The sequence below is a fragment of the Erinaceus europaeus genome, chromosome 17 (genome assembly GCF_950295315.1).
Source record: "Erinaceus europaeus chromosome 17, mEriEur2.1, whole genome shotgun sequence".
Lineage (NCBI taxonomy): Eukaryota > Metazoa > Chordata > Mammalia > Eulipotyphla > Erinaceidae > Erinaceus > Erinaceus europaeus.
The window spans coordinates 10,457,937-10,481,108 of NC_080178.1; the positions used below are offsets into that span (position 1 = coordinate 10,457,937).

The window sequence follows — 23,172 nt, forward strand, 5'->3', positions numbered from 1 at the left end:
ATGTCACATTCTGTTTCCACCCTACTTGGAGAGTATAAAAACAGCTGCTCTTCTGATTAAAGACACTTGGAAATTGCTTTCTGGCTCCGAGAGTTCCAGAGTGTATCTCCTGCGAAGTTAGTGCGGCACGAGTTCCTGGTCCCTCTCCCACACAGCAGCCTAGATCAGCTCCGGTTGAGTTCTCTCCAACCCAGAGAGCACTAGCTCGAGAAGAAGCACCCTCAGGCTATCCCAGCATCTGGGACAAGGCATTCGTGGTCTCTGATTCCCTGTCTGGAGGCGGGGTTGCCCTGACTGGAGGCGGGGTCGCGGTCTATTTTCTGGACATTGATTACGCCAGGTGACCACAGAGACCAAGCTGTGCTGCCCTGACCTGAGCTCTGGCCTCCTTCCTTCTGGAGGTCACACTTCTTTTTTTCCTCCAGGGTTATCGATGGGGCTTGATGCCTGCATTGTGAGTCCTAGAGGCCATTTTTCTCCATTTTATTGTTGTTATTGTTGTTGGATAGGACAGAGAGAAATGGAGAGAGGAGGGGAAGATGGGGGGGAGAAAGAGAGACACCTGCAGACCTGCTTCACTGCCTGTGAAGCGACTCCCCTGCAGGTGGCGAGCTGGTGGCTCGAACTGGGATCCATACACTCGTCCTTGCACTTCGTGCCATGAAGTCACACTTTTTCTTCCCACTGTAGTTGCCCTTGTTGTTATTATTGCTATTGCTATTGTTGTATAGGACAGAGAGAAAGTGAGAGAGGAGGCGAAGACAGGGAGAAAGATAGACATCTGCAGACCTGCTTCACCACTGTGAGGCAACCCCCCTGCAGGTGGGGAGTCAGGGGCTCAAACTGGTATCCTTGAGCTGGTCCTTGTGCTTTGTGCCATGTACGCTTAACCTGCTGTGCTACTGCCCAGACCTGGAAGTCACACTTTTATTAACACAGCCTGCCATGGCCCAGCTTTCTGGGTGTCTGTGATGCCATTAGCTCACAACCATCTACAGGACAGGAAGACCTCAGATGGTTTTTGTTTACCTTATATGCTGGTTGGCTGATTAAGCATAAGCTACTAAACTCTTTACCCATAAGGCTGAGTGTTTTGGTTTTTTTAAAACCTTTGATAGAGGGAGTCGGGCTGTAGCGCAGCGGGTTAAGCGCAGCGGGTTAAGCGCAGGTGGCGCAAAGCACAAGGACCGGCATAAGGATCCCGGTTCGAACCCCGGCTCCCCACCTGCAGGGGAGTTGCTTCACAAGTGGTGAAGCAGGTCTGCAGGTGTCTTTCTCTCCTCCTCTCTGTCTTCCCCTCCTCTCTCCATTTCTCTCTGTCCTAGCCAACAACAACAATAACTATAACAATAAAACAACAAAGGCAACAAAAGGGAATAAATAAAATATTTATAAAACTATATATAAAAATAATAATAAAACCTTTGATAGCGACAGCCACAAATTGAGAGGGAGACAAAGGAGACAGAGAGACACCTGCAGCACTGCTTCAACACTTGTGAAGCTTTCCCCCTGCAGGTGGGGGCTGGGGACTCGAACCCAGGTCCTTGCGCACTATAACGTGCACTCTACTAGGTGCGCCCACCACTGACCCCTAGGCTGAGTTTTTGCTGATGTCCACATGTAGGCCTGTGGCCACACCTTGTTTGTTCTGACACATTCCTTTCAAATTCTACTGCTTTCTTTTTCCATAGTACAGAAATTAAGTGATAGGGGAGATGGAGGAAGGAGACATCCACAGCACCACTTCTCCACTTATGAAGCTTCCCTCCTGCAGGTGGGAACTGGGGTTTGAACCTGGGTCCTTGCACATGGTAACTTGTGCACTCAACTAAGTGCACTGCCGCCCGGCCCCTCATTTTCTAGTTTCAGTAGCAAGATCTCAGCATGTAGGTTGTCTATCTCTTTTAAATATTTATTTATGGATAGAGACAGGGAGAAATCGAGAGCAAAGTGGAGAAGGGGAAAGACACACCTGCAGAACTGCCTCACCACTTATGAAGCTTTCCCCCTGCAGGTGAGGACTGAGGGCTTAAACCCACATCCTTGAGCACTGTAATGTCTGCACTTAACCAGGTGTGTCACCACTGAAATCTTACATAGTCAGATGATGAATGTCACTTGTTTATTGAAGTAGAAATGCTTATTACTTTTTTAATTATCTTTATTGGTTAGAGACAGCCAGAAATTGAAAGGGAAGGGCGTGATAGAGGGAGAAAGCCAGGATGGGGGTAGATAGCATACTGGTGAGGCAAAGAGACTCACATAGCTGAGGCTCCAAAGTCCCAGGTTCAATCCCACACCACCATAAACCCAGGTCCTTGTGCATTTTAACATGTGTGCTCAACCAGGTGTACCACCACCTGGCCCCCTATTTCTGTGTTTAAGTCATGCCTTTAGCGTCCTGGAGAGTCTTTTCTCCTTTTTGCCTCAAACACCCCAAAGGTCCACCTTTCTCCTTCACCACTTGTACAGCATGTCTTGTAACCTAAAAAGTGCTATAAAACTCACCTCCCAGGGCCCTGTAGTTTGAAACCTGTTCCTGAAATTTCTCAATAGGGATAGCGGCCCTGGGAGGTGGTGTGATGGATATTGTGTTAAGACTTGTGAGCACGGGGTCTTGAATTCGATCTTTGGCATTGCATGTGCCTAAGTCATTCTTTTTCCTTTCCCCCTCCTTCCCCTTATTCATAATTAAAAAAAAAAAAGTTAACCCTAAAACTCATTTGGAACTCTACCCACCACTGTGGGCAGCCCTGCCCACCCACCTCACCTGCTAAGTCTACCAAGATTTGCTCCTTTGGTGTGAGGAGCAGCCAGAGAGGTTGAGATGCAAACCGGGGCTTAAACAAAAAAACCTCATCAAGCCTCAGGAGCTGAGTTTGAGATGCATTTAATTCTTACTAGTTTCCAAAGCCCCAGGTTCAATTCCCCATCAAACACCACCATTAGCCAGAGCTGAGTAGTGTTACTGATAATCTATCCTTTTTTTTTTAATCAACAATTTTTTGTTGTTGTTGTTGTTCTTGGATAGACAGAGAAATCCAGAGAGGAGGGGGAGAAAAGGGAGAAAGACAGAGACACCTACAGCCCTGCTTCACTACTTGTGAAGCTTTCCCCCTGCAGCTAGAACTAGGGGCTTGAACCTGGGTCCTTGCTCACTGTAATGTGTGCACTTCAACAGGCGTATCACCGCCTGACCCCTCTGCTTCCTTTTTCTTTGGGGGTTTGTTTGACCTTGACCATAAGGTTTCTCAACATTTGGAGCCTTGAGTCTCAGCGTGTGACACTTCTCTTTATGATCTAGTGTGGGTGTTACTTTTTTTTTTTCCCCCTCCTCCAGGGTTATTGCTGGGCTCGATGCCTGCACCATGAATCCAACGCTCCTGGAGGCCATCTTTTCCCCCTTTTTTGTTGCCCTTGTTGTTGTAGCCTCCTTGTGGTTATTATTACCATTGTTGATGTTGGTTGTTGGATAGGACAGAGAGAAATGGAGAGGAGGGGAAGACAGAAAGGGGGAAAGACAGACACCTGCAGACCTGCTTCACCACCTGTGAAGCGACTCCCCTGCAGGTGGGGAGCCGGGGGCTCGAACCGGGATCTTTACGCCAGTCCTTGGCGCTTTGTGCCAAGTGCGCTTAACCCACTGCGCCACCGCCCAACCCCCGGGTGTTACTCTTAAGCTACTCTTGCTGCCCCCTTCACACTCCTGTGGCCTGTGGTTTTCTCAAACGGTACCCTCAGTGGAGGGCAGGGGGTCCAAGTTACTGGCTGCCAAGAGGTAACATATAGCCTTTCTCCACGGGACCTAGTAATGAGCAGGTTTCGACCGTTCTCCCGAAGGTCCTTCCCCTGGGTCATTCCACCTGCCTGAGGCAAGGCAGCCCAAGGTGGTTATGATTTCTAAGAGGGGTCAAATGGCAGTTCCCAGAGGATTCCAAGAGTTGCACAGCTTCAGTGAAGTAGGTCTGTACCCACAGCTGAGGTGGCTCCTTACAAGGCAGCCCTCCCATGTGACGTGGACCTCAACCATGGGACTGCTCACCTATCACATGGAGGCTGGTCTTTGGCCTGAATTCAGGTCCAAACTGTGGCTTTTAAGAGATGCTGACCATTTCTTCTTTGCAGACCCTCACCCACTGCCTCCCCTCAGAAACCCAGGAGAGGAAAAGGGAAAGAACAGTAGTGAACCCGCGCCCCAGGCAGGGGATGTCCCCATGGAGGGAATCTGACTCCAGACGGCCACCCAGAGCTACCACTTCCTTGCTCTCCGAAGCCAGCATCCCACAAAACCAGTCTGAACTCAGAACTGCAGTTTCCCTGAGATGCTGTCAAAGCTAGTCTTTTAGGGAGGTGGCCAACCCACGTGTCCCCTGATGGGAGACAGGGTCTTTCTTCCCACTGGATCACGGGTGGAAATGCGGACCCAGATATTCCGACCTGCTGAGTTCAGAGAAGACAGGCTTTGTTCCCTCAATAGAAGGCAAATCCCAAATAGCTCCTGCATTTTCAAACCAAAAGTTTACATGACTAAAGCAGAGGAGATGAAACCAGGAAGGCAGAAGCTTTCCCTGGCTGAGCAGCAGTGCCCAGGGCAGCAGACGTCACCCGTTACTGGCACTGTGCTGGCATGGCGACCAGTGTCAGCAAGAGGACGGAGGGAAGTGACTGACTGAGCTGTGGCCAGGGTGGACAGCAGGCAGGAAAGCAGATACCAGTGGATCTTAGATTCTACTTTATTTGGTAAAACTCAGAAACTAGCAACCACTTCACACGTCCCCCCACCTCCTTCCCTCTGATGGAGGCAGGCTGAGGCTTGGGGTTCATCCACCATCTCCGGGGTTTCTACACAGCCAGCCCAGGGTCTCCCAGGCCCCAGAGCACCCAGAGGCAAGGAGACAGAAGTAAAAGGAAGCTCTTACATCAGACAATGAACCCCTCCCACCCGCTTCCCCCTACCCCCAATCTCCCCACACCCCCAACCGAAATTAAAGAGTAGAGAGGATGATGCATGAGTCAGACACGCACACAGAGCGTCCCTTGGGCCAGAGCCGCGAGCTCCGCCAGGAAGGAGGCTGGTTGGCGACACCGATTGTGGTCCAAGGCGGTGGCTGGGATCCCGAGGCTGGTAAACACCCAGGGTGCCAAGCCTTCCCCGGTGGCCTATCCCAGGTCTTCGGACAACTGGCTTCAGTTCTAAGGACTCTCCGTTTCCACACAGGTGGCCTGTGGCTTCTGGGGCGACTGGCTGAGGGCAAGGTGTCCCGAGGCCGAGAAGATGTGGCTGAGGTTGAGGTGGAGGGCAAAGCCTTCGGGGCAGGCCTGGGACGGGGGTGCCGCCTTCAGCTAGTGGATCCGTGTCAACTCCTCCACAACTTTGATCAGGTCATCTGCAGTGGCCTCACGTTTCATCCCACTGCCGTCATCATACTGCAAGGGGGGGGCGGGGGGCACGACACAGAGCTGTGAGGGTTAGAGGGGGCACCCGCCTCCCCCCATGAGAGGGACACCACCTAGCATCTTTCAAGGCAGGATGTTCCTAGAGAGCAGCACCCAGACCCCCAATGCGCCCAAATGTGGAGGGTGCCTTAAGCCTCAGTCCTGTCTCCTTGCCTCCCCAGGTGGCTAGATTTAGAAGGGCCACAAGCCTGCAGGGTCAAAGAAGGGGGCGGCAGCACTCAAAGTCCTCCCAGCGCACCCCCCCCCCCCCAGCAGTGGACTAGGGAGATGAAGGGCCAGGGCTGAGAGCGCACAGCTCACCTGTAGGTTGGCCACCACCTCCTGCATCTTGGGCCGGCTGATGTCCAGGAAGCTCTCGATCAAGTCTCCGTCGATGAAGCCGGTGGCCGGCTCTGTCTTTCGTTCCGTGTGGAAGGATCTCCAGGTGGGCGGGTGAGTTAAGGAGTGTGTGAGAACTTGGAAACAAACAACTCTGCTGGGACCCACTCTGAGGCCATCCTCAGGAGGAGGAGAATGGGAAACACCAGTCCTCACAGAAACTCTCACCGTTCTTTGAATGGTTTTGGAATCAGAAAATTCCACTGGGGTGACCTCGAAAATGGCATCAGAGTACAGCTGACCACAGGGCAGTGAGCGGAGGGGTACGGTGGGTCTCTAATTTAGCTCCAAGAACCCTTCTGCTTCACTGAACTTCCAAGAGATGGCAAACAGGACCGCTCATTCAAGGGCCATTCTCAGCATCCTGCCAGTCAGCAAAAGCCCCTGCAGGTAGACCATCCCCCTGCTTCTCGGCTAGACCTGGGCCAACGGCCTCACGACAGCATGACCAACTGGCTCAGGAGGGCCTTATATTGGCTCATCTCCCCTAGTAAGCAGAATTCCAGCAGTAGGTGGGAATTCTGGGCATGGGGGGGGCAGTGGCAAACCTGGGGCTTCTGGACTTGTTGGCCTTGTTGGCTTCTTCACATTTTCTGTGAGCCTCTCTGCAAGGGTCCCCAGGTGCTGCTGCTTCCAACAGGACCTCAGAGGCTCTACCTGCACTGCAACCCAACTCACTGTGTGCACACAGCACCAGGGAGACCAGAGGCCACCTTTGAGGTGATCCAGTTGAATCAAGATAAGAATCCAGGGAGTCACTAGACTGTGCCACCACTGTGGGCCAGGCATTTTCCACATGGGACAAAAAAAGGGGGTGGGAGGGATATTCTCTATGCCCAAGAACCTGGTCAGGACATGCCGCCTGGCTGAGGGGGTGCAGGGGCCAGCTCGAGAAAGGATATAAGGAGTGCTCTATCTTGCCCACGCTTTTGATGACCTTATTGAGTCGATTTTGCATGTCCAGCAGGAGGTTGTACCAGCTCTCTGACAGCGAGGTCACCAGCCCTGAGGAAGCGAGGTGGCCAAGTGAGCACTCCCGCTGAGGAGAAGCAGCCTGAGGCAGAGCCCCGGCCTCCTCAGATGAGAGATGAGACCCGGGAGGGGAGCGGGCACCGTGGGGGGAGGGGCACTCACCGATCATGCCGTTGACGGTGCCGAAGAGCACGGAGCCCTGTGTTGGGGTGGACGTCTCGCCCAGGTTCTGCATCACCAGAGAGCCGTGGCAGAAGACGTTGACAAACTCGCCCAGGTGGAAGAGACCGACCTCCTGTAGGTGCTGCCGCTCCTCGTCAGTGGTGGCGGCGCTGAAAGGCAGCAGGGAGATTCAACACTCACACCCTGTCCCTGTCACCCCCACTCTTAGGTGGGGTCGAAGAAGCTGACTTTGTGGCCTCGGGTTCTTTCAGTCTCAGAGGAGACACACTCCTGAGCTTGAGAAGAGGGGTGTGCCAGAGGTCCACATCCACCACGCCTGTGTGCGCGTGTGGGTGGCCTCCACCACCTTTCCCTTCAAGGAGCTGGTCACTCACCTATCCTTCTGACACACGAATAGGTTAAAGGCATTTTCAGCCCCCAGGAAGTTGTCATCATCCAGGATTTCCACAGCACTCATCCAGTTGGGGTTGAAGTCTCGCGCAATCTTAGAACAGACAAGGTGAAGGGAGGAGACACAATCAGTGCTGCTTCCGGCACTTGTTGTCTGAGCGAGAAACCACCAGCCAGAAAGCTGGGTGCAGAACAATGCTCCCCTCATCCCGGGTGCACACAGCCAGTTCGGTCGCAGTTACAAACAAAGGGAGCCCATTCAGAATGGAATCTGAAGGTCTCTCAAAACAGGGACGGGCACACAACATGCGCTCCAGAGAATGTACCTGGGGGCGCCCCCAGTACCCACCTCCTCGAAGTTGCCCTCCATGGGCTTGTAGGCCAGCAGCAGCACCGAGCGCATCAGATCACCCACCAGGATGAAGTCGCCCTTGGTCTTCAGGTAGAGGGCCATGATGTTGTTGTAGTGGTTACACTCCGTGCGAAGCTCCTTCTCTGTTGTCCACTCGTAAAGCCGAACCTGGGGGAGTGGTGGAGACCTCTCAGCCTAAGCACCCCCCAACTCGTACTGTAACACAATGCGGCTGGAACTGGTTTGGGCGCTACTTGGGTGACCAGCCTGTTACCACCTAGAGAAGCCTGCCTGGCAAACCCTTCAGGGCTCAGGGGAGTCCCACCTACAGCTTCGGCACAGACACAGGGTCCTGGAACAAGGCTGGTGAAATAGCTCAGAGCGCAGAGTGCACAGCTCTGCCAAGTGTATGGTCCAGGTTCAAGCCTGACCCGCCTCCTCGCTGCACTGAAGGAAGCATTTATGCCGTGATGTTTCTCCTCTTCTCTCTCTGCCTGTTTTTTAACCGGAGCTCTGCTCAGCTTAGGGTGGTACTAGGGACTGAACCTGGGACCTCAGAGTATCAGGCGTAAGTTTCTTTGCATAACCATTATGCTATCCCAAGTCCGTCTAGTTTTTTTCTTTAAGACTTTTTTTTTACATCTTTAAAAATTTTATTTTCCCCTTTGTTACCCTTTTTTATTGTTGTTGTAGTTAACTGTTGTTGCTATTGCTGTCGTCACTGTTAGATAGGACAGAGAGAAATGGAGAGAGGAGGGGAAGACAGAGAGGGGGGAGAGAAAGATAAGACACCTACAGACCTGCTTCACCGCCTGTGAAGGACTCCCCTGCAGGTGGGGAGGTGGAGAGTCAGGGGCACTCTGCGCCACCTGTGCTTAACGCGCTGCGCTACAGCCTGACTCGCTTAAGACATTTTTTTCCCTACCCGCAGGGGGAAAGCTTCAGAAGTGGTAAAGCAGTGCTGCAGGTATCTGTCTGTCTCTCTTCCTCTCTATCCCACCCTTCCCTCTTGATGTCTGGCTGTCTCTATCCAATAAATAAATAAATAAAAATTTAAAAAATACTTCTTTTAAAAGAAAAAGTTATTAATGAGAGAGATACAAGCGAGAAATGGAACTAGATATCCTTCTGGTACATGTGTTGCTGGGGACCAAACTTGGGACCTCATGCCTGAGAGTCCAATGCTTTATCCACTGTACCACCTCCTGGGCCACTCTCACTCTCTGAGTAAATCTTGGAAGGCCGTGAGGGAAGGCAGGCAGACAGGCAGGCAGGCAAGTGTCTGTGGCTCTGACTCCAGGTGGCAGGGCCTCACCGTGCTGTTGATGCTGGCCAAGAGCTTCCCGTTAAACTCCACCATTGAGTACACGGCCCCTTTCACCTCCTTTTCAGCCACCGTCTGTAGTTTTCCTGGGGTGGGAGAAAAACAAAGACTCTTCAGTTTTCTTAATGAACCCACACTTGAGCTCATCCAAACCATCTTCATCTGTCCTCTGCTTCTGAATCCTGCCACTAAAACCACTCAGCTTATGTGAGAGGAACAGCCAGTTAAACTGGGGTCACCACTGGGATGCCAGATGGTGCCTGGGACCCACCTCCTGATCAGAGATTGCTGAGAACCCTCATGGGGAAGGGAGATAGGAACAGGATGAAAGAATGCACAAAGAGCAAATGGATCTAGTGTTCCCTCACTCTGAATATTCATCCACTTCTTCCTTCTTCTTGATAATAGTGCTGGGACTTGCTCATGGGCTCTACAGCTGGGTCCCTCCTGGGCGGGGGTGGGGGGGGACAGATAGGAATAAAATGAAGGCACCAGCTTGCCAGACTCAACAACAAGACAACAAATAACCCCATCCAAAAATGGGGGGAGGACTTGGACAGAATATTCACCACAGAAGAGATCCAAAAGGCCGAGAAACACATGAAAAAATGCTCCAAGTCTCTGATTGTCAGAGAAATGCAAATCAAGACAACAATGAGATATCACTTCACTCCTGTGAGAATGTCATACATCAGAAAAGGTAACAGCAGCAAATGCTGGAAAGGGTGTGGGGTCAAAGGAACCCTCCTGCCCTGCTGGTGGGAATGTCAATTGGTCCAACCTCTGTGGAGAACAGTCTGGAGAACTCTCAGAAGGCTAGAAATGGACCTACCCTATGACCCTGCAATTCCTCTCCTGGGGATATATCCTAAGGAACCCAACACATCCATCCAAAAAGATCTGTGTACACATATGTTCTTGGCAGCACAATTTGTAATAGCCAAAACCTGGAAGCAACCCAGGTGTCCAACAATAGACGAGTGGCTGAGCAAGTTGTGGTCTATATACACAGTGGAATACTACTCAGCTGTAAAAAATGGTGACTTCACTGTTTTCAGCCGATCTTGGATGGACCTTGAAAAAATCATGTTGAGTGAAATAAGTCAGAAACAGAAGGATGAATATGGGATGATCTCACTCTCAGGCAGAAATTAAAAAACAAGATTAGAAAAGAAAACACAAGTCGAACCTGAAATGGAATTGGCGTATCGCACCACAGTAAAAGACTCTGGGGTGGGTGGGTGGAATACAGGTCCATGAAGGATGATAAATGACATAGTGGGGGTTGTATTGTTAAATGGGAATCTGAGGAATGGTATGCATGTACAAACTATTGTATTTACTGTTGAATGTAAAACATTAATTCCCCAATAAAGAAACAAATGAAAATTAAAAAAAAAAAAAAAATGAAGGCACCACTCCACCACCGGTAAGAGCCCACGAGGGCCACTTCTCTGTGCCCCTTATTCTTTCATACAGAGTGTCAGGAACAGAACCTGGGACCCACACAATTTTGGAGAGCAGGAGCTCTGCCCGCTAAGCAGGCTCCCCTGGCCTCACCTTTCTTTCACAGAATAAAAAAAGGAGACATGGGAGTCGGGCGGTGGCGCATCAGGTTAAGCACACGTGGCACAAAGCACAAGGACCTGAGTAAGGATCCCGGTTCGAGCCCCCGGCCCCCTACCTGCAGGGGAAGCACTTCACAGGCGGTGAAGCAGGTCTGCAGGTGTGTCTATCTTTCTCTCCCCACCTCTGTCTTCCCCTCCGCTCTCCATTTCTCTCTGTCCTATCTAACAAGGACAAAACATCAATAATAACAACAAGGGCAACAAAAGGGAAAAAATATATATATATTAAAAAAAAAAAAAAAGGAGACACAGGCTAGGTTTTACTCAAGTCTCTTCCCACCCACTTCTAAATGCACTCAGGTCAGCAGCTAAAGGCTGTGACTTATGGAAGGAACAGAATGTCTCATCTCAGCTATTAACGCACATCGAACTGCTGAACTGCAACTTTACCAGAACTTCCCGTCTCTTAAAAGGGGGGGGGGGGCGGGTGGTGGCGCACCAGGTTGAGCGTACACAGTACAAAGCACAAGGACCCGTGCAAAGATCCTGGTGTGAGCCCCTGGCTCTCCACCTGTGGGTGGGGGGGGGGTTACTTCACAAGTGGTAAAACAGGTCTGCAGGTTGGTCTCTCTCTCTGTCACCCCCTCTTGCTCTCAATTTCTTTCTGTCCTATCCAATAAAATGAAAAAGAATGGCCTCCAGGAGAAGTAATTCATAGTGCCAGCACTGAGTCCCAGCGGTAACCGGCGGGGAGGAGAGAACACCGGGGAGGGAGGGGCCATGCCCACTTACCGTCTGAGTACTGGAAGACCACAATCCGCCCCTGCTTGGGCTCCGCCTCCTCTGGATACACCATGGCTGTGCCCACAATGAAGTACGTGTTGGGGTCTTTGCCCAACTTGCAGGAGACCAGGCTGAGGGCATACTCATTCTGCAGGAACTGGTGGGCATGAAGCACTACAAGAGAGCGGCAGAGGGAGTGATGGAGGGGGGTCCCCACTGCTTGGCACTGGCTCACCAGCCGGCAGCGGCACAAGAAGGCCCAGCACCCCCCAGCCATGGCCAGCTTAGAGTGGCCACTCGGTCTGCTCAACTCTGGGCCCTTCTATCCCACAACAGCCTCACTAAAGAACTCTAAAGGTGCCCCAACAGAGAGCGCAGGGCACCTTCGAAGGTGTGCTGGTCGATGATGAGGAGGTTGTGCACCTCCACCTCCTCCCCGAACGAGGTCTCGTGAGGCGCCGTGCTGCTTGAGAAGAGCTTGCTGGAGCTGACGCTGCTGGACAGGGCCTGGAGACAGAGAGCTCGTCAGCGGGGATGCGAGGGCAAGTGAAGGTCAGAGAGACACAGAGACAAAGGCCTGGCCCGACAGCCCAGGCCCCCCCCATGAACCCAAGGCTAAGACCATCATCAGTGATGCTAAGTCAGTCCCATAAAGCCAGCAGTGACTAACAGTGACAGTTACTGCAGTGTCACCCCTTGTCCAGGGAAGAGCAGAGGGGCACGTTCAATGGCAAGGGAGATGCAAAGGCCTTCTGCTCTGGATTCAGAAGTCTGGGAGCTGGAAAGGCAGAGGATACAAGGGATGAAACGCTTAGCCATTAGTTCCGTGTGCAGCCCGAGGCCTTCCCTGTTTATGCACTGCTTCTTAATCTTTTTTTTTTAAGAGATTTAAAAAATCTCAAATTTTGACTTGTTTTAGATCACAGAGGAACACTAATCCTTGAAGCCAGTTGTCACAGGCTCCAAATCTCATGTTTTACCCTACCCTCTCCAGTTTCTCCAAAACCACAAAGTACTCAACTTTCTTTTTTTAAAACCAGAGCACTACTCAGCTCTGACTGATGCTACTGTAGGGGGCTGAATCTGAGGCCTTGCAGCCTCTGGAATTAGAGTGTTTGCATAACCATCTTTCCCACCCTCAAAGGACTCAAAAACTGATGATTAAAAAAGGGGGGGGGCAGGTGGTGGTGCACCTGGTTGAGTGCACATGTTACAGTGCGCAAGGACCCGTGTTCAAGCCCCTGGTCCCCACCTGCAGAGGGAGAGCTTCACAAGTGGTGAAGCAGGGCTGCAGGTCTCTTTCTTTATCTCCCCATTCCTCTCAATTTCTGGCTGTCTCTAGCCAATAAAAATAAAGATAATAAAAAATTTTAAAAGGGGGGGTGGAATTAATCGCCCTACAAGGCAGAGTGGGGGGGGGGGGCAGAACAGCACACGAGACAGTACCACCATAAGCCAGAGCTGAGCGGTGCTCTGGGGAAAGAAGGGGGGGGGAGGAGAGACAGATCAGCAAAATAACTGCCATGATTACCCAAATTTTTTCAGCCATCTAATAAGGGGGTCAAATTCAGCTCACTGCTTTTCTTATTTAACTGATTTGTTTATTAATGAGAGAACATTTTCTGCACATAGTGCCAAGGGTTAAACGCAAGACCTCATGCATAGAGTCCATTGCTTTATCCACTGTACCATCTCCTGGTCACCAGTCACACTGCCTTTTTTTTTTTTGCCCCCAGGGTTACTGCTGGGGCTCAGTGCCTGCACTAAGAATCCACTGCTCCTGGAGGCCATTTTTCCCACTTTGTTACCCTTGTTGTTATTATTGTTGTCATTGCTGTTGGATAGGACAGAGATATATCAACAGAGGATGGGAGTCAGAGAGGGAGAGAGAAAGACACCTGCAGACCTGCTTCACTGCCTGTGAAGCAACCTCCCTGCAGGCGGGGAGCTGGGGGCTCGAATCGGGATCCTTAGGCTGGTCCTTGCACTTTGCACTTAACCCACTGTGCTACCGCCCAACCCCTAGCCCCCACTGCCTTGTTTTAATTAATAAGGTTTCACTGGCCACCTGGGAGGTGGGACAGCGGATGGAATGTTTGACCCTCGGGTATGAGTTCCCAAGTTCAAACCCCCTCATCACACATATCAGAGTGATGCTCTGGTTTTCTCTTCTCTCTCTATTAATGATTATAAAACACAGGCCCTCTCCGCCCTCACCTGGGTGCTGGCGCTGGGCCTCAGAGCAGTTGTGCCCCCACTGGTGTCCTGGACTTCGATGCGGCTGGACAGGACCCCGAAGCACTGGGACACTTCCTGGTAGCAGATCTTCCTGCGGGTGTGAGCAGGATGGCGGCGCCTCACAGTGAGTCTGTGGTGCCCCCAGCCCTCCCTATCCCGCCCCTCTGGGCTCGGCCCTCACCTGGGAGACTCATAGAGGGGGACGGTGCGGATGTGCAGCTTTTGGATCTCATCAATGGTGCCAATGGTGAGCGTGCTGTTGTTGGCCAGGGCCAGGCTGGAAGGAAGGGTCGAGTTTAGATGGAGGGGACCCAGGGAAGGAAAGGAGTCTTCGAGGCAACCCAAGCGGGGAAGGACAAGGCAGAATGACACTAGCTTACCCCAGGGTGGGGGGGGCGGCGGTGCTTCTTAACCTTGATGCTATGCTGAAAAGCACCCGGGGAGACAAAAGGACCCTCAGGTGCCCAGCCCTGAGGTCACCTCGTCTGACTGGTCAAGGTGGGAGAGGAGCAAGGGGTGCCCTGGTTGACATCTTCAAGTCTTCCATTTAATGACTGTGTGTATTAGCCCAAACTGATACTCAAGCTCAAAACATGCTGATGTACCCAGAATCAGCTGAAGGATGAGATCTGAGATCACCACCCCCCATTTCTAAAGAGTTCTCAGTAATGAGGAGGCAGCTGGGGGGAGGGGTACGGGGGCACACTTCGAGAGCCCTGCACTGGGAAGATACAGAGTGACAGATACATCTGGGTGCTAATCCTTAATTAGTCCTGCAGTCACCTGAGAGGTTTTCCTTAAAATACAAGAATCTAGGTTGAGGACATGTTACCATGCACACAGATCCAGGTTCAAACCCCTGCAGGGGAGGGAAAGGGAGGGAAGCTTCACAAATGGGTGAAGCAGGGCTGCAAGAGTGCCCCTCCCCACATCGCCTTTTGTTCCTAGCTTTAAAAAAAAGTGGTAGTGGGGAAGGGGGCAGAATGGCCACTGGGAGGGTCATACACAGACATCAAGCCCCAGAAAATAACCTTGGCAGCTAACAAAGATTCTAGGAACCAATCCTAGATGGACTGAATTGGGTGTGAGGAATCAAAAGGAAGAAAAAATTTCCAACGCTTCCTGTGTGGAGGTGATTATGCAGTGACATAAGCAGAGAGGTGAAAGACAACTACAGGATGGTTTCACTCAGATGTGGACTCTAGAGATTGGATACACATGAACTTGAATAAAAACAAAAAAACAAACAAGCATAAACAAGCAAACTATTATAAGACTTGTATCTCTCTTATTAAAGACTTGTAAGGCCTCTCAATTTCTCTGTCCTATCCAATAATGAAATAGAAAAAAAGAAAAAAAAATGGCTGCCAGGAGCAGTGGACTTATAGTGCTGGCACTCAGCTCCAGCAATAACCCTGGTGGCAATAGAAAAAAAAATTTAAAAAGGGAGTTGGGCAGTAGCGCAGTGGTGTTAAGCACAGGTGGCGCAAAGCGCAAGGACAGGCGTAAGGATCCCAGTTCGAGCCCCTGGCTCCCCACCTGCAGGGGAGTCGCTTCACAAGCAGTGAAGCATGTCTGCAGGTGTCTCTCTCTCTCCTCCTCTGTCTTCTCCTCCTCTCTGGATTGCTCTGTTCTAACAACAACGACATCAATAACAACTACCAGAAAGAAAAGAACAAGGACAACAAAAAGGGAATAAGTAAACAAATATTTTTTAAAAAGTAAATAATAATGAAAGTCTTGTGAGAACTATGGTGGTTATCTTTTTTTTTTTGCCTCCAAGGTTATTGCTGGGGCTCGGTGCCTGCACTTCGAATCCACTGTCCCTGGAGGCCATTTTCCCCATTTTGTTGCCCTTGTTTTTGTCATTATTATTATTGTTGTCACTGCTGTTGTTGTTAGGTCGGACAGAGAGAAATTGAGGTGGGGAGACAGAGAGGCAGAATGAAAGAGAGACACCTACAGACCTGCTTCACCGCCTGTGAAACGATCCCTGTGCAGGTGGGGAGCCGAGGGCTTGAACCAGGATCCTTAAGGCAGTCCTTGTGCTTTGTGCCATGTGTGCCTAACCTGCTGTGCTATGTCCCGACCCCCCCCCCCACCCAGGTGGTTACCTTTGAGAGGCAGGAGGGTAGAGACACAGAACTTTGGTGGTGCCAGTAGTGTGGGATTATATATTGTAATCTTACAATCTTGTAATATACTATTAAAGCCTCCAGTGTGTGTGTATTTTAAAGCTGTACCTACTGAGAGAGAGGAGGGAGAAAAAGGGAAAGCCACTCTCACACGTACGGTGCTAGGGACTGAACACAAGGCCTTGTGCTTGAGAGCCCAACACCACCCCGTCGCCTCCCAGGCGGCCAGGTCGGTTTCTGACAGGCAGCTGGCGTCTCTGCTCTACAGCCGCCTCAACCAACTCCTGACAGTGGAAAAAAAAAAAAAAAAAAAAACAACCAGCGACAGGCGCTGGAGGACAGACCCTGATGCCCCAAGTCACTGGTCCTTGCCGAAAGCAGACAGAGAGGTTCACCTGTCAGGATAGCCATCTGAGTTGAGGGGACACATGTAGTTCACTTCCTTGAGGTTGACGTTGGAGAAGACCAACTTGTGGTTGCTGCTGTAGATGACAGTGGGGCGGTCAGAGCAAGCAAAGACGTTGGTGGTAGAGAGAGAACGGAAAGTCCTCAAAACCGTGGGCTGGGTGCCCAGAGTCACCTTCTTACGGTCGCTCAACAGGCCTATGGGAAGAACAGCATCAGGAGAAAGAAGGAAGGGAGGGAGGGACACAGGACAAACAGCCATTGGAAGCACCAAGACGGCACCCTGAGGCTGAGGAGTCTGCAGGGCCGGTACTCCCTCAGTGGTCAGAGTCCCTCGCGGAGGGTCCAGCCTCACCTGTCTCAATGTTGAGCCCAAAATAGAAGAGCGCCCCATCTCCCAGGGCACAAAGGAGGTAGTGGCTGCTCTCGAAGGTGGTCATCAGGATGGAGCGAGGGATGATCTCTGTGGGGAGAGATCTGGTTAGCATCTGTTCCACACTCTCACCCGGCCCCACCGACCCCAGGAAGACACGCACCTCCCCCCAGCATCTCTTTGTGCAGGAGCTCGAAGGAAGGGAGCTTCAGAATACGGGCTGAGATGTCTGTCCAGAGGCCGATGGCGCAGAGAGGGGACAGCCCGTTGCTGTCTCCTAGTGGGGTGATGTCTAGGCAGGCCACTTCGTGTTCCATCTCTGTGTGGCTGAACACAGAGAAATATGGCAGAGGGGAGGAACCTGGGCGTCCAGGGAGCCCCAGGAGGCGGGGAGGGGTGAGGAGGGTACACAGCCCGACCACACACACCTGATCTGCCGGAGCTCCTGTGGGTGGATCTGCAGGTAGTAGAGGGCCCGGCCCACGGCCACCACCACCTGGCTGCTGTTGCATGAAGCCACACTGATATTCTTGCCCTGAGGCTCCTTCCACTCGCTGACGAGCGCTTTGGGCTCCTGGGAGACCAGCCTCACTGATGCAGAAGTGATCTAGGAAAAGAAGAGCAAGGCCTCCAAGCACTTACTGGGACTAAGACAGGCGCGCGCGCGCACACACACGCACGCACGCACGCACACACGTGCACAAGCAGTGGCAAGAAACTCTGCCCAGGGAAGCCCCAAAGCTAAGTGATGGGACTCCTCTTCTGCAGGTACATATACATACACGCACATAAAGATCCCGCCATGATTAATTACAACAGGTGCCATTTTAAAATAAAGCCTTGGGTTGGTCTGGGAGGTGGTGCAGTGGTTAAAAATAAAAGCCCTCGGGAGACAGCATAGTGGTGATACAGAAAGGCCTTCATGGCTGTGGCACCAGAGGTTCCACATTCAAACCACAGTACTGTCAGAAGCCAGAGTTGAGGAGAGCTCTGGTAAAAAATAAACAAACAAATAAATAAAATGTAATAAAGCCCTAAAAAGACTGACTTAAAATAGCTTACAGTTTATATGCTTAATGCCAAAGGAGGTGGGGGGCTATTTCATTTTGATTATGACTTAGGTAACAGTTTTTATGTATGTATTAATGAGAAAGATTGGAGGAGAAAGAACCAGATTTCACTCTGGTACATGTGTTGCTGGGGACTGAACCCAGGACCTCATGCTTGAGAGTTCAATGCTTTAACCACTGCACCACCTCCCAGACCACACTTACATAAGTTTTCTTATAGAAAAATATCAATGAAGATGTTATGTTGGAGCCAGGTGGTGGCACTCCTGATTGAACGCACGTTATAGTGTGTAAGGACTTGGGCTCAAGCCCCTGGTCCCCAGGTGGGGTCAATTACTCTGTCTATCCAAAATAAATACTTCTCAAGTAATAATAATAATAATAATAATAATAATAAAACATGATGGCTATCTTTCTCAACCCAGTGTTTTTCTTATGGCCCAGGTCTGAATCCCAGAATACAGCATAACAGCACGGAGGCACTAGTGAAGTTTCAGTACTATGTCATCTCTCCTTGCTCTATCTGAATGTTTGCCCTACTAGCGAAATCCCAGTAACATTAAAAAAAAAAAAAAAAAAAAAAAGACTTTAATCCAATTACTTACCACACATGAACCACAATTAAAGACTTTAGAACGCTGTTGAAATGTTTGATTTTATGACTGAAATTTAAAAACCAGATTGATAACTACTGACTCATCTTGCACATCAAAGTTGAATTTAAACATTGGCTTAAGGTGGAGGAGTAGATAGCATAATGGGTATGCAAAGAGAATCTCATGCCTGAGGTGCCAAAGTCCCAGGTTCAATCCCCTGCACCACCATAAGCCAGAGCCGAACAGTGCTCTGATTAAAAAAGAAATGAATAGATATCGGCTTAAAACCCACTGGCACTAGGTAGGCACGACACCCTGGGCCGCACTCGGGTCAACGGAACCCTGCTCTTTCTCAGTCGGTACCTGGACGAGCTGCTGATGCGCCACATTGCCACAGAAGAAAGTCTGCTGGTCGTCCACGAACCCCATCAGCTCAGTCTCCTCCACCTCCTCTCCGTTCAACATGAGCACCCTGGTGAGGGCGGAAGGCCTGGGTCAGCTGGCCCAACTGCCCTGCCTCCCCCACCCCCCACCCCCCGCCCGCCCCCCAGCTGCACCGGGCTCCTCACCGTGTCTGGCCCACGAAGGATAGCACCAGAGTGTCGTCCGTCTCGCGGTTAGGATCGGACCGCAGCGGCCACAGGCCTGGAATGAGAATCAAGGACTGAGACGGGCACGTGCAGCCCAGCACCTGGTGCCCCGTCGGAGCGGGGGTGTCAGTTGGCCCTGAGCTCGGGCACCCTCTTGGATACTCTTCATCTGACTTTCCAGATTTTTGCCACCGGGGTTCATCACTGGGGCTCGGCTGGGGCATGCATGATCCCACCACTCCGAGTAGGCTTTTCTTTATGGGGAACAAGACAGAGATACACAGAGACACCGGCAGCTCTGCTCCACTACTCATGAAGCCTCCCCACTGCAAGTGGTGGTGACCAGGAGCTTGAACGTGTGCACTCTACTGGGTAAGCTGCCACATGATTGTAATCATTAAACTGTTTCTAATCTATTTGGTTTTTGTATTTCTTTATTGGGGGGGGATTAATGTTTTACAGTCAACAGTAAATACAACTTTGTACATGCATAACATTTCCCAGTTTTCCACATAATACAACCCCCACTAGGTCCTCTTGAAATCTGCTATTTTTAAAGTTTGTCATCTAGGGGACAGGTGGTGGCGCACCTGGCTGAGCAGAGCATACATGTCACAATGCTCAAGGATCTGGTTTAAGCCCCTAGTCTACACCTGCAGGGAGAAAGCTTCTATTAAAAAAAAAAAAAAAGTGTGTGTGGGGGGGAGTTGGGCAGTGGCACAGCAGATTAAGCACACATAATATCAAGTGCAAGGACGCATGGAAGGATCCCGGTTCAAGCCTTAGCTCCCCACCTGCAGGGGGGTTGCTTCACAAGCAGTGAAGCAGGTATCTCTCTCTCTCCTCCTCCCCTCTTCATTTCTCTGTCCTAACCAAAAAAGATGGAAAAAAATGGCCACAAGAGCAGTGGATTCATAGTGGTGGCACCAAGCCCCAGCGATAACTCTGGAGGCAAAAAAATAAATGAAAATAAAGGGAGGGGGCAGTAACAGAGAGGGAGAGGAAGGGTGGATGAACCTACAGGAGTACTTGGATTGTTTAGACACAAAGTCTCAGTGAAAACCCTCTGATATATATACATATATATATGAGAGAGAGACAGAGAGACAGAGAGAGAGGCACATTGAATAATGGATGGATCATTAATCCACCACTTCATGCAGTGCTGAGGCTCAAACCCAGAGCCTCACCCATTCAAGACATGCTTTCTCGCTCGCTCTTTATTCCTACTGCAACTTCCTGGCTCCCAGAAGTAGTTCTACATCATTAATTATATCAGCTTTTTGTTTTGCCTTTGACTTTGAGCTAGAGCTTCCCCTACTCCAATATTACAAAGGGATTCACCAACTTTCTTTTAGCTTCTGGATGCCTTTTTTTTTAAAGATTTTTTTTAACATTTATTTATTTATTTATTCCTTTTTTGTTGCCCTTGTGTTATAGTTATTGGTGTCGCTGTTAAATAGGACAGAGAAGTGAAGAGAGGAGGGGAAGACAGAGAGGGGGAGACAAAGACAGACACCTGCAGACCTGCTTCACCGCCTGTGAAGCGACTCCCCTGCAGGCAGGGAGCTGGGGGCTCAAACCAGGATCCTTACACCGGTCCTTGTGCTTTGCGCCATGTGGGCTTAACCCACTGTGCTGCCACCTGACTCCCTGGATGTCTGTGTTTTGTTTTGTTTTTTGGTTTTTTTTTTTTAATACTCTGTGTTTGGTCTATTCAGATGCCAGTAAGTACAGTGCGGATCCAAACTTACTCTGTCCCAAATGACTAGCAGTAATTCCACACCATTTGTTAGTGAGAATCATCTTTATGTGACTGCAGAGATTCCACTCCTAAATTCCCACACGGGACTTACTTGTGTCGATTTCTGGACGTCTGAGTCTGCCCCAGGGGCTCTGCCTCTTCACACACCAAAAGCAGACTTTTAATTAGTAAGGCTTAAATAGCGTGCTTTCAGTATCTGGTAGCCCCAGTTCCCGCTTGCTGTTCTTTTTAAAGATGTCTGGCTATTTTTGCTTCTATTTTCCATTTAGATGATGACTTGTTTAAATGAAGTGAAAACAACTATTAATACTTTTCATTGAGGTTACTTTACATATAAAAATAGATCTAAATGTTGGCCTGTGTGTCTTAGTATGTCTTTGTCATTTGATCAATCTATGCTTTTAATCCTTATCCTTCAAGAGTATTTTTAGGTTCTCTTTGCTAGGCTTTAGACATTTCTTTCTTTTTTTTTAAATATTTATTTATTTATTCCCTTTTGTTGCCCTTGTTTTATCGTTGTCGTCGTTGTTGGGTAGGACAGAGAGAAATGGAGAGAGGAGGGGAAGACAGAGAGGAGGAAAGACAGACATCTGTAGACCTGCTTCACTGCTTGTGAAGCGACTCCCCTGCGGGTGGGGAGGCGGGGGCTCAAACCGGGATCCTGCGCCACGTGTGCTTAACCCGCTATGTTACCACAGAACTCCCTAAACATTTCTTAAATGTATTCATTTTGGTATTTTATCATTTTATTGCTACTATGAAGTAATTATCTCTATTATATTTTCTGACTTTTTTTCTTTATTGGGGGGATTAATGGTGTACAGTCAACAGTAAAACACAGTAGCTGGTACATGTGTAACATTTCGCAGTTTTCCACATAACACTCTAAGCCCCCACTAGGTCCTCCTCTGCCTTCATGTTCCAGATCTGAACACTCCCCACCACCCCAGAGTCCTTAACTTTGAGGTAATACATCTCTGTGTTTTTACAAGTCACTGATTACAACAAATTAACTTCAATATTGTTTTTTAATTAAAACAAAAAAACCGGGAGCCGGGCGGTAGCGCAGCAGTTAAGCGCACATGGCGCGAAGTGCAAGGACCGGAGTAAGAATCCCGGTTCGAGCCCCCAACTCCCCACCTGCAGGGGAGTCACTTCACAAGCGGTGAAGCAGGTGTGCAGGTGTCTTATCTCTCCTCCTCTCTGTCTTCCCCTCCTCTCTCCATTTCTCTCTGTCCTATCCAACAACGACATCAACAATAATAAAAACAAGGGCAACAAAAGGGAAAATAAACATAATATAAAAATTAAAAAAAAAATTTTTTTTTGACACGACAGAAATTGAAGCTGATGGGGAAAGAGCAAGAGACACCTGCAGCACCACTCATGAAGCTTCCCCCCGCAGGGGTGGGGGCAGAGGGCTGGCCCCTGGCCCCTTTTAAGTAATTGTTCTTACCTTTGCTAGCTAGCTGATGACTTCCTAACTCCTGTACCTACATTTCTTCCTTTTGGTGTGTTTTTGTTTCATCCTATTCGTCTTTGCCTTGCACATATACCATGTCACTGCCCCAGGTCAGTTATTTTCTTAATGCAGACACAGGGAAAAACACCAAAGCTCCCTTCATTGTCATAGCAACTGCTATGTGGTGCCACTGGGCAAAGTTGGGTCCAAGTTTAGCAGCGCAGGCACCCTGCCCCAGGGGCTGTCTCTCCAGCTCTTGCTCTTCTTTTTCATATTCTTTTAATATTTATTATTTATTCCCTTTTTGTTGCCCTTGTTTTTATTGTAGTTACTATTGTTGTTGTTACTGATGTTGTCATTGTTGAAGAGGACAGAGAGAAATGGAGAGAGAAAGATAGACACCGGGAGTCAGGCGGTAGCGCAGCGGGTTAAGCGCATGTGGTGCGAAGCGCAGAGACCGGCATAAGGATCCCAGTTTGAGACCCCGGCTCCCCACCTGCAGGGGGAGTCGCTTCACAGGCAGTGAAGCAGGTCTGCAGGTGTCTGTCTTTCTCTCCCCGTCTTCCCCTCCTCTCTCCATTTCTCTCTGCCCTATCTAACAACGACTACATCAATAACAACAGTAATAACTACAACAACAACAAAAAAGGGGCAGCAAAAGGGAAAACAAATAAAAAATTAAAAAAAAAAAAAAAAAAGACACCTGCAGACCTGCTTCGCTGCCTGTGAAGCGAATCCCCTGCAGGTGGGGAGCCGGGGGCTCGAACCGGGATCCTTACACTGGCCCTTGCACTTTGCACCCTGTGCACTCAACCCGCTGCGCTACCGCTGACTCCCCTTTTTCATATTCTTAATCACTACTGAAATGCAATTTTTTACTATGAAACCTTTTCGTGTCATTTGATTACTGTAGTTCTTCTGGCATTCAGGAAGAATTGTAGTTTTCCTCTAGAAATGACTTTGTTTTATGATTATTACTTTACCAGAGTACTGATCAACTCTGGCTTATGGTAGTGCAGGGGACTGAACCTGGGGCTTTAGAGTCTCAGACATAAGAGTCTCGTTGCATAACCATTATGCTATCTACCACTCCCCCACCCCCACATGGCAAGGGTGCGGTCCTACCTG

At 50.0% G+C, this 23,172-nt stretch overlaps 1 protein-coding gene across 1 annotated transcript in view; it reads right to left on the bottom strand.

The window, feature by feature from the left end:
- Positions 1-4,718: 4,718 nt before the first annotated feature.
- DDB1 (damage specific DNA binding protein 1) overlaps positions 4,719-23,172 on the bottom strand; it is a 37,251-nt gene continuing 18,797 nt past the window's right edge. Inside the window, exons 11-27 of the mRNA XM_060176290.1 lie at positions 18,797-18,872; positions 18,591-18,699; positions 16,990-17,168; positions 16,725-16,888; positions 16,544-16,651; positions 16,179-16,386; positions 13,830-13,925; positions 13,628-13,739; positions 11,794-11,917; positions 11,420-11,584; positions 9,051-9,145; positions 7,733-7,903; positions 7,368-7,477; positions 6,973-7,142; positions 6,741-6,843; positions 5,761-5,884; positions 4,719-5,430 (exon numbers count right to left, since the gene is read on the bottom strand). Coding sequence (XP_060032273.1) covers positions 5,347-5,430; positions 5,761-5,884; positions 6,741-6,843; positions 6,973-7,142; positions 7,368-7,477; positions 7,733-7,903; positions 9,051-9,145; positions 11,420-11,584; positions 11,794-11,917; positions 13,628-13,739; positions 13,830-13,925; positions 16,179-16,386; positions 16,544-16,651; positions 16,725-16,888; positions 16,990-17,168; positions 18,591-18,699; positions 18,797-18,872 — 2,198 coding nt within the window. The 3' untranslated portion in view covers positions 4,719-5,346. The remainder of the gene's footprint in view (positions 5,431-5,760; positions 5,885-6,740; positions 6,844-6,972; positions 7,143-7,367; positions 7,478-7,732; positions 7,904-9,050; positions 9,146-11,419; positions 11,585-11,793; positions 11,918-13,627; positions 13,740-13,829; positions 13,926-16,178; positions 16,387-16,543; positions 16,652-16,724; positions 16,889-16,989; positions 17,169-18,590; positions 18,700-18,796; positions 18,873-23,172) is intronic.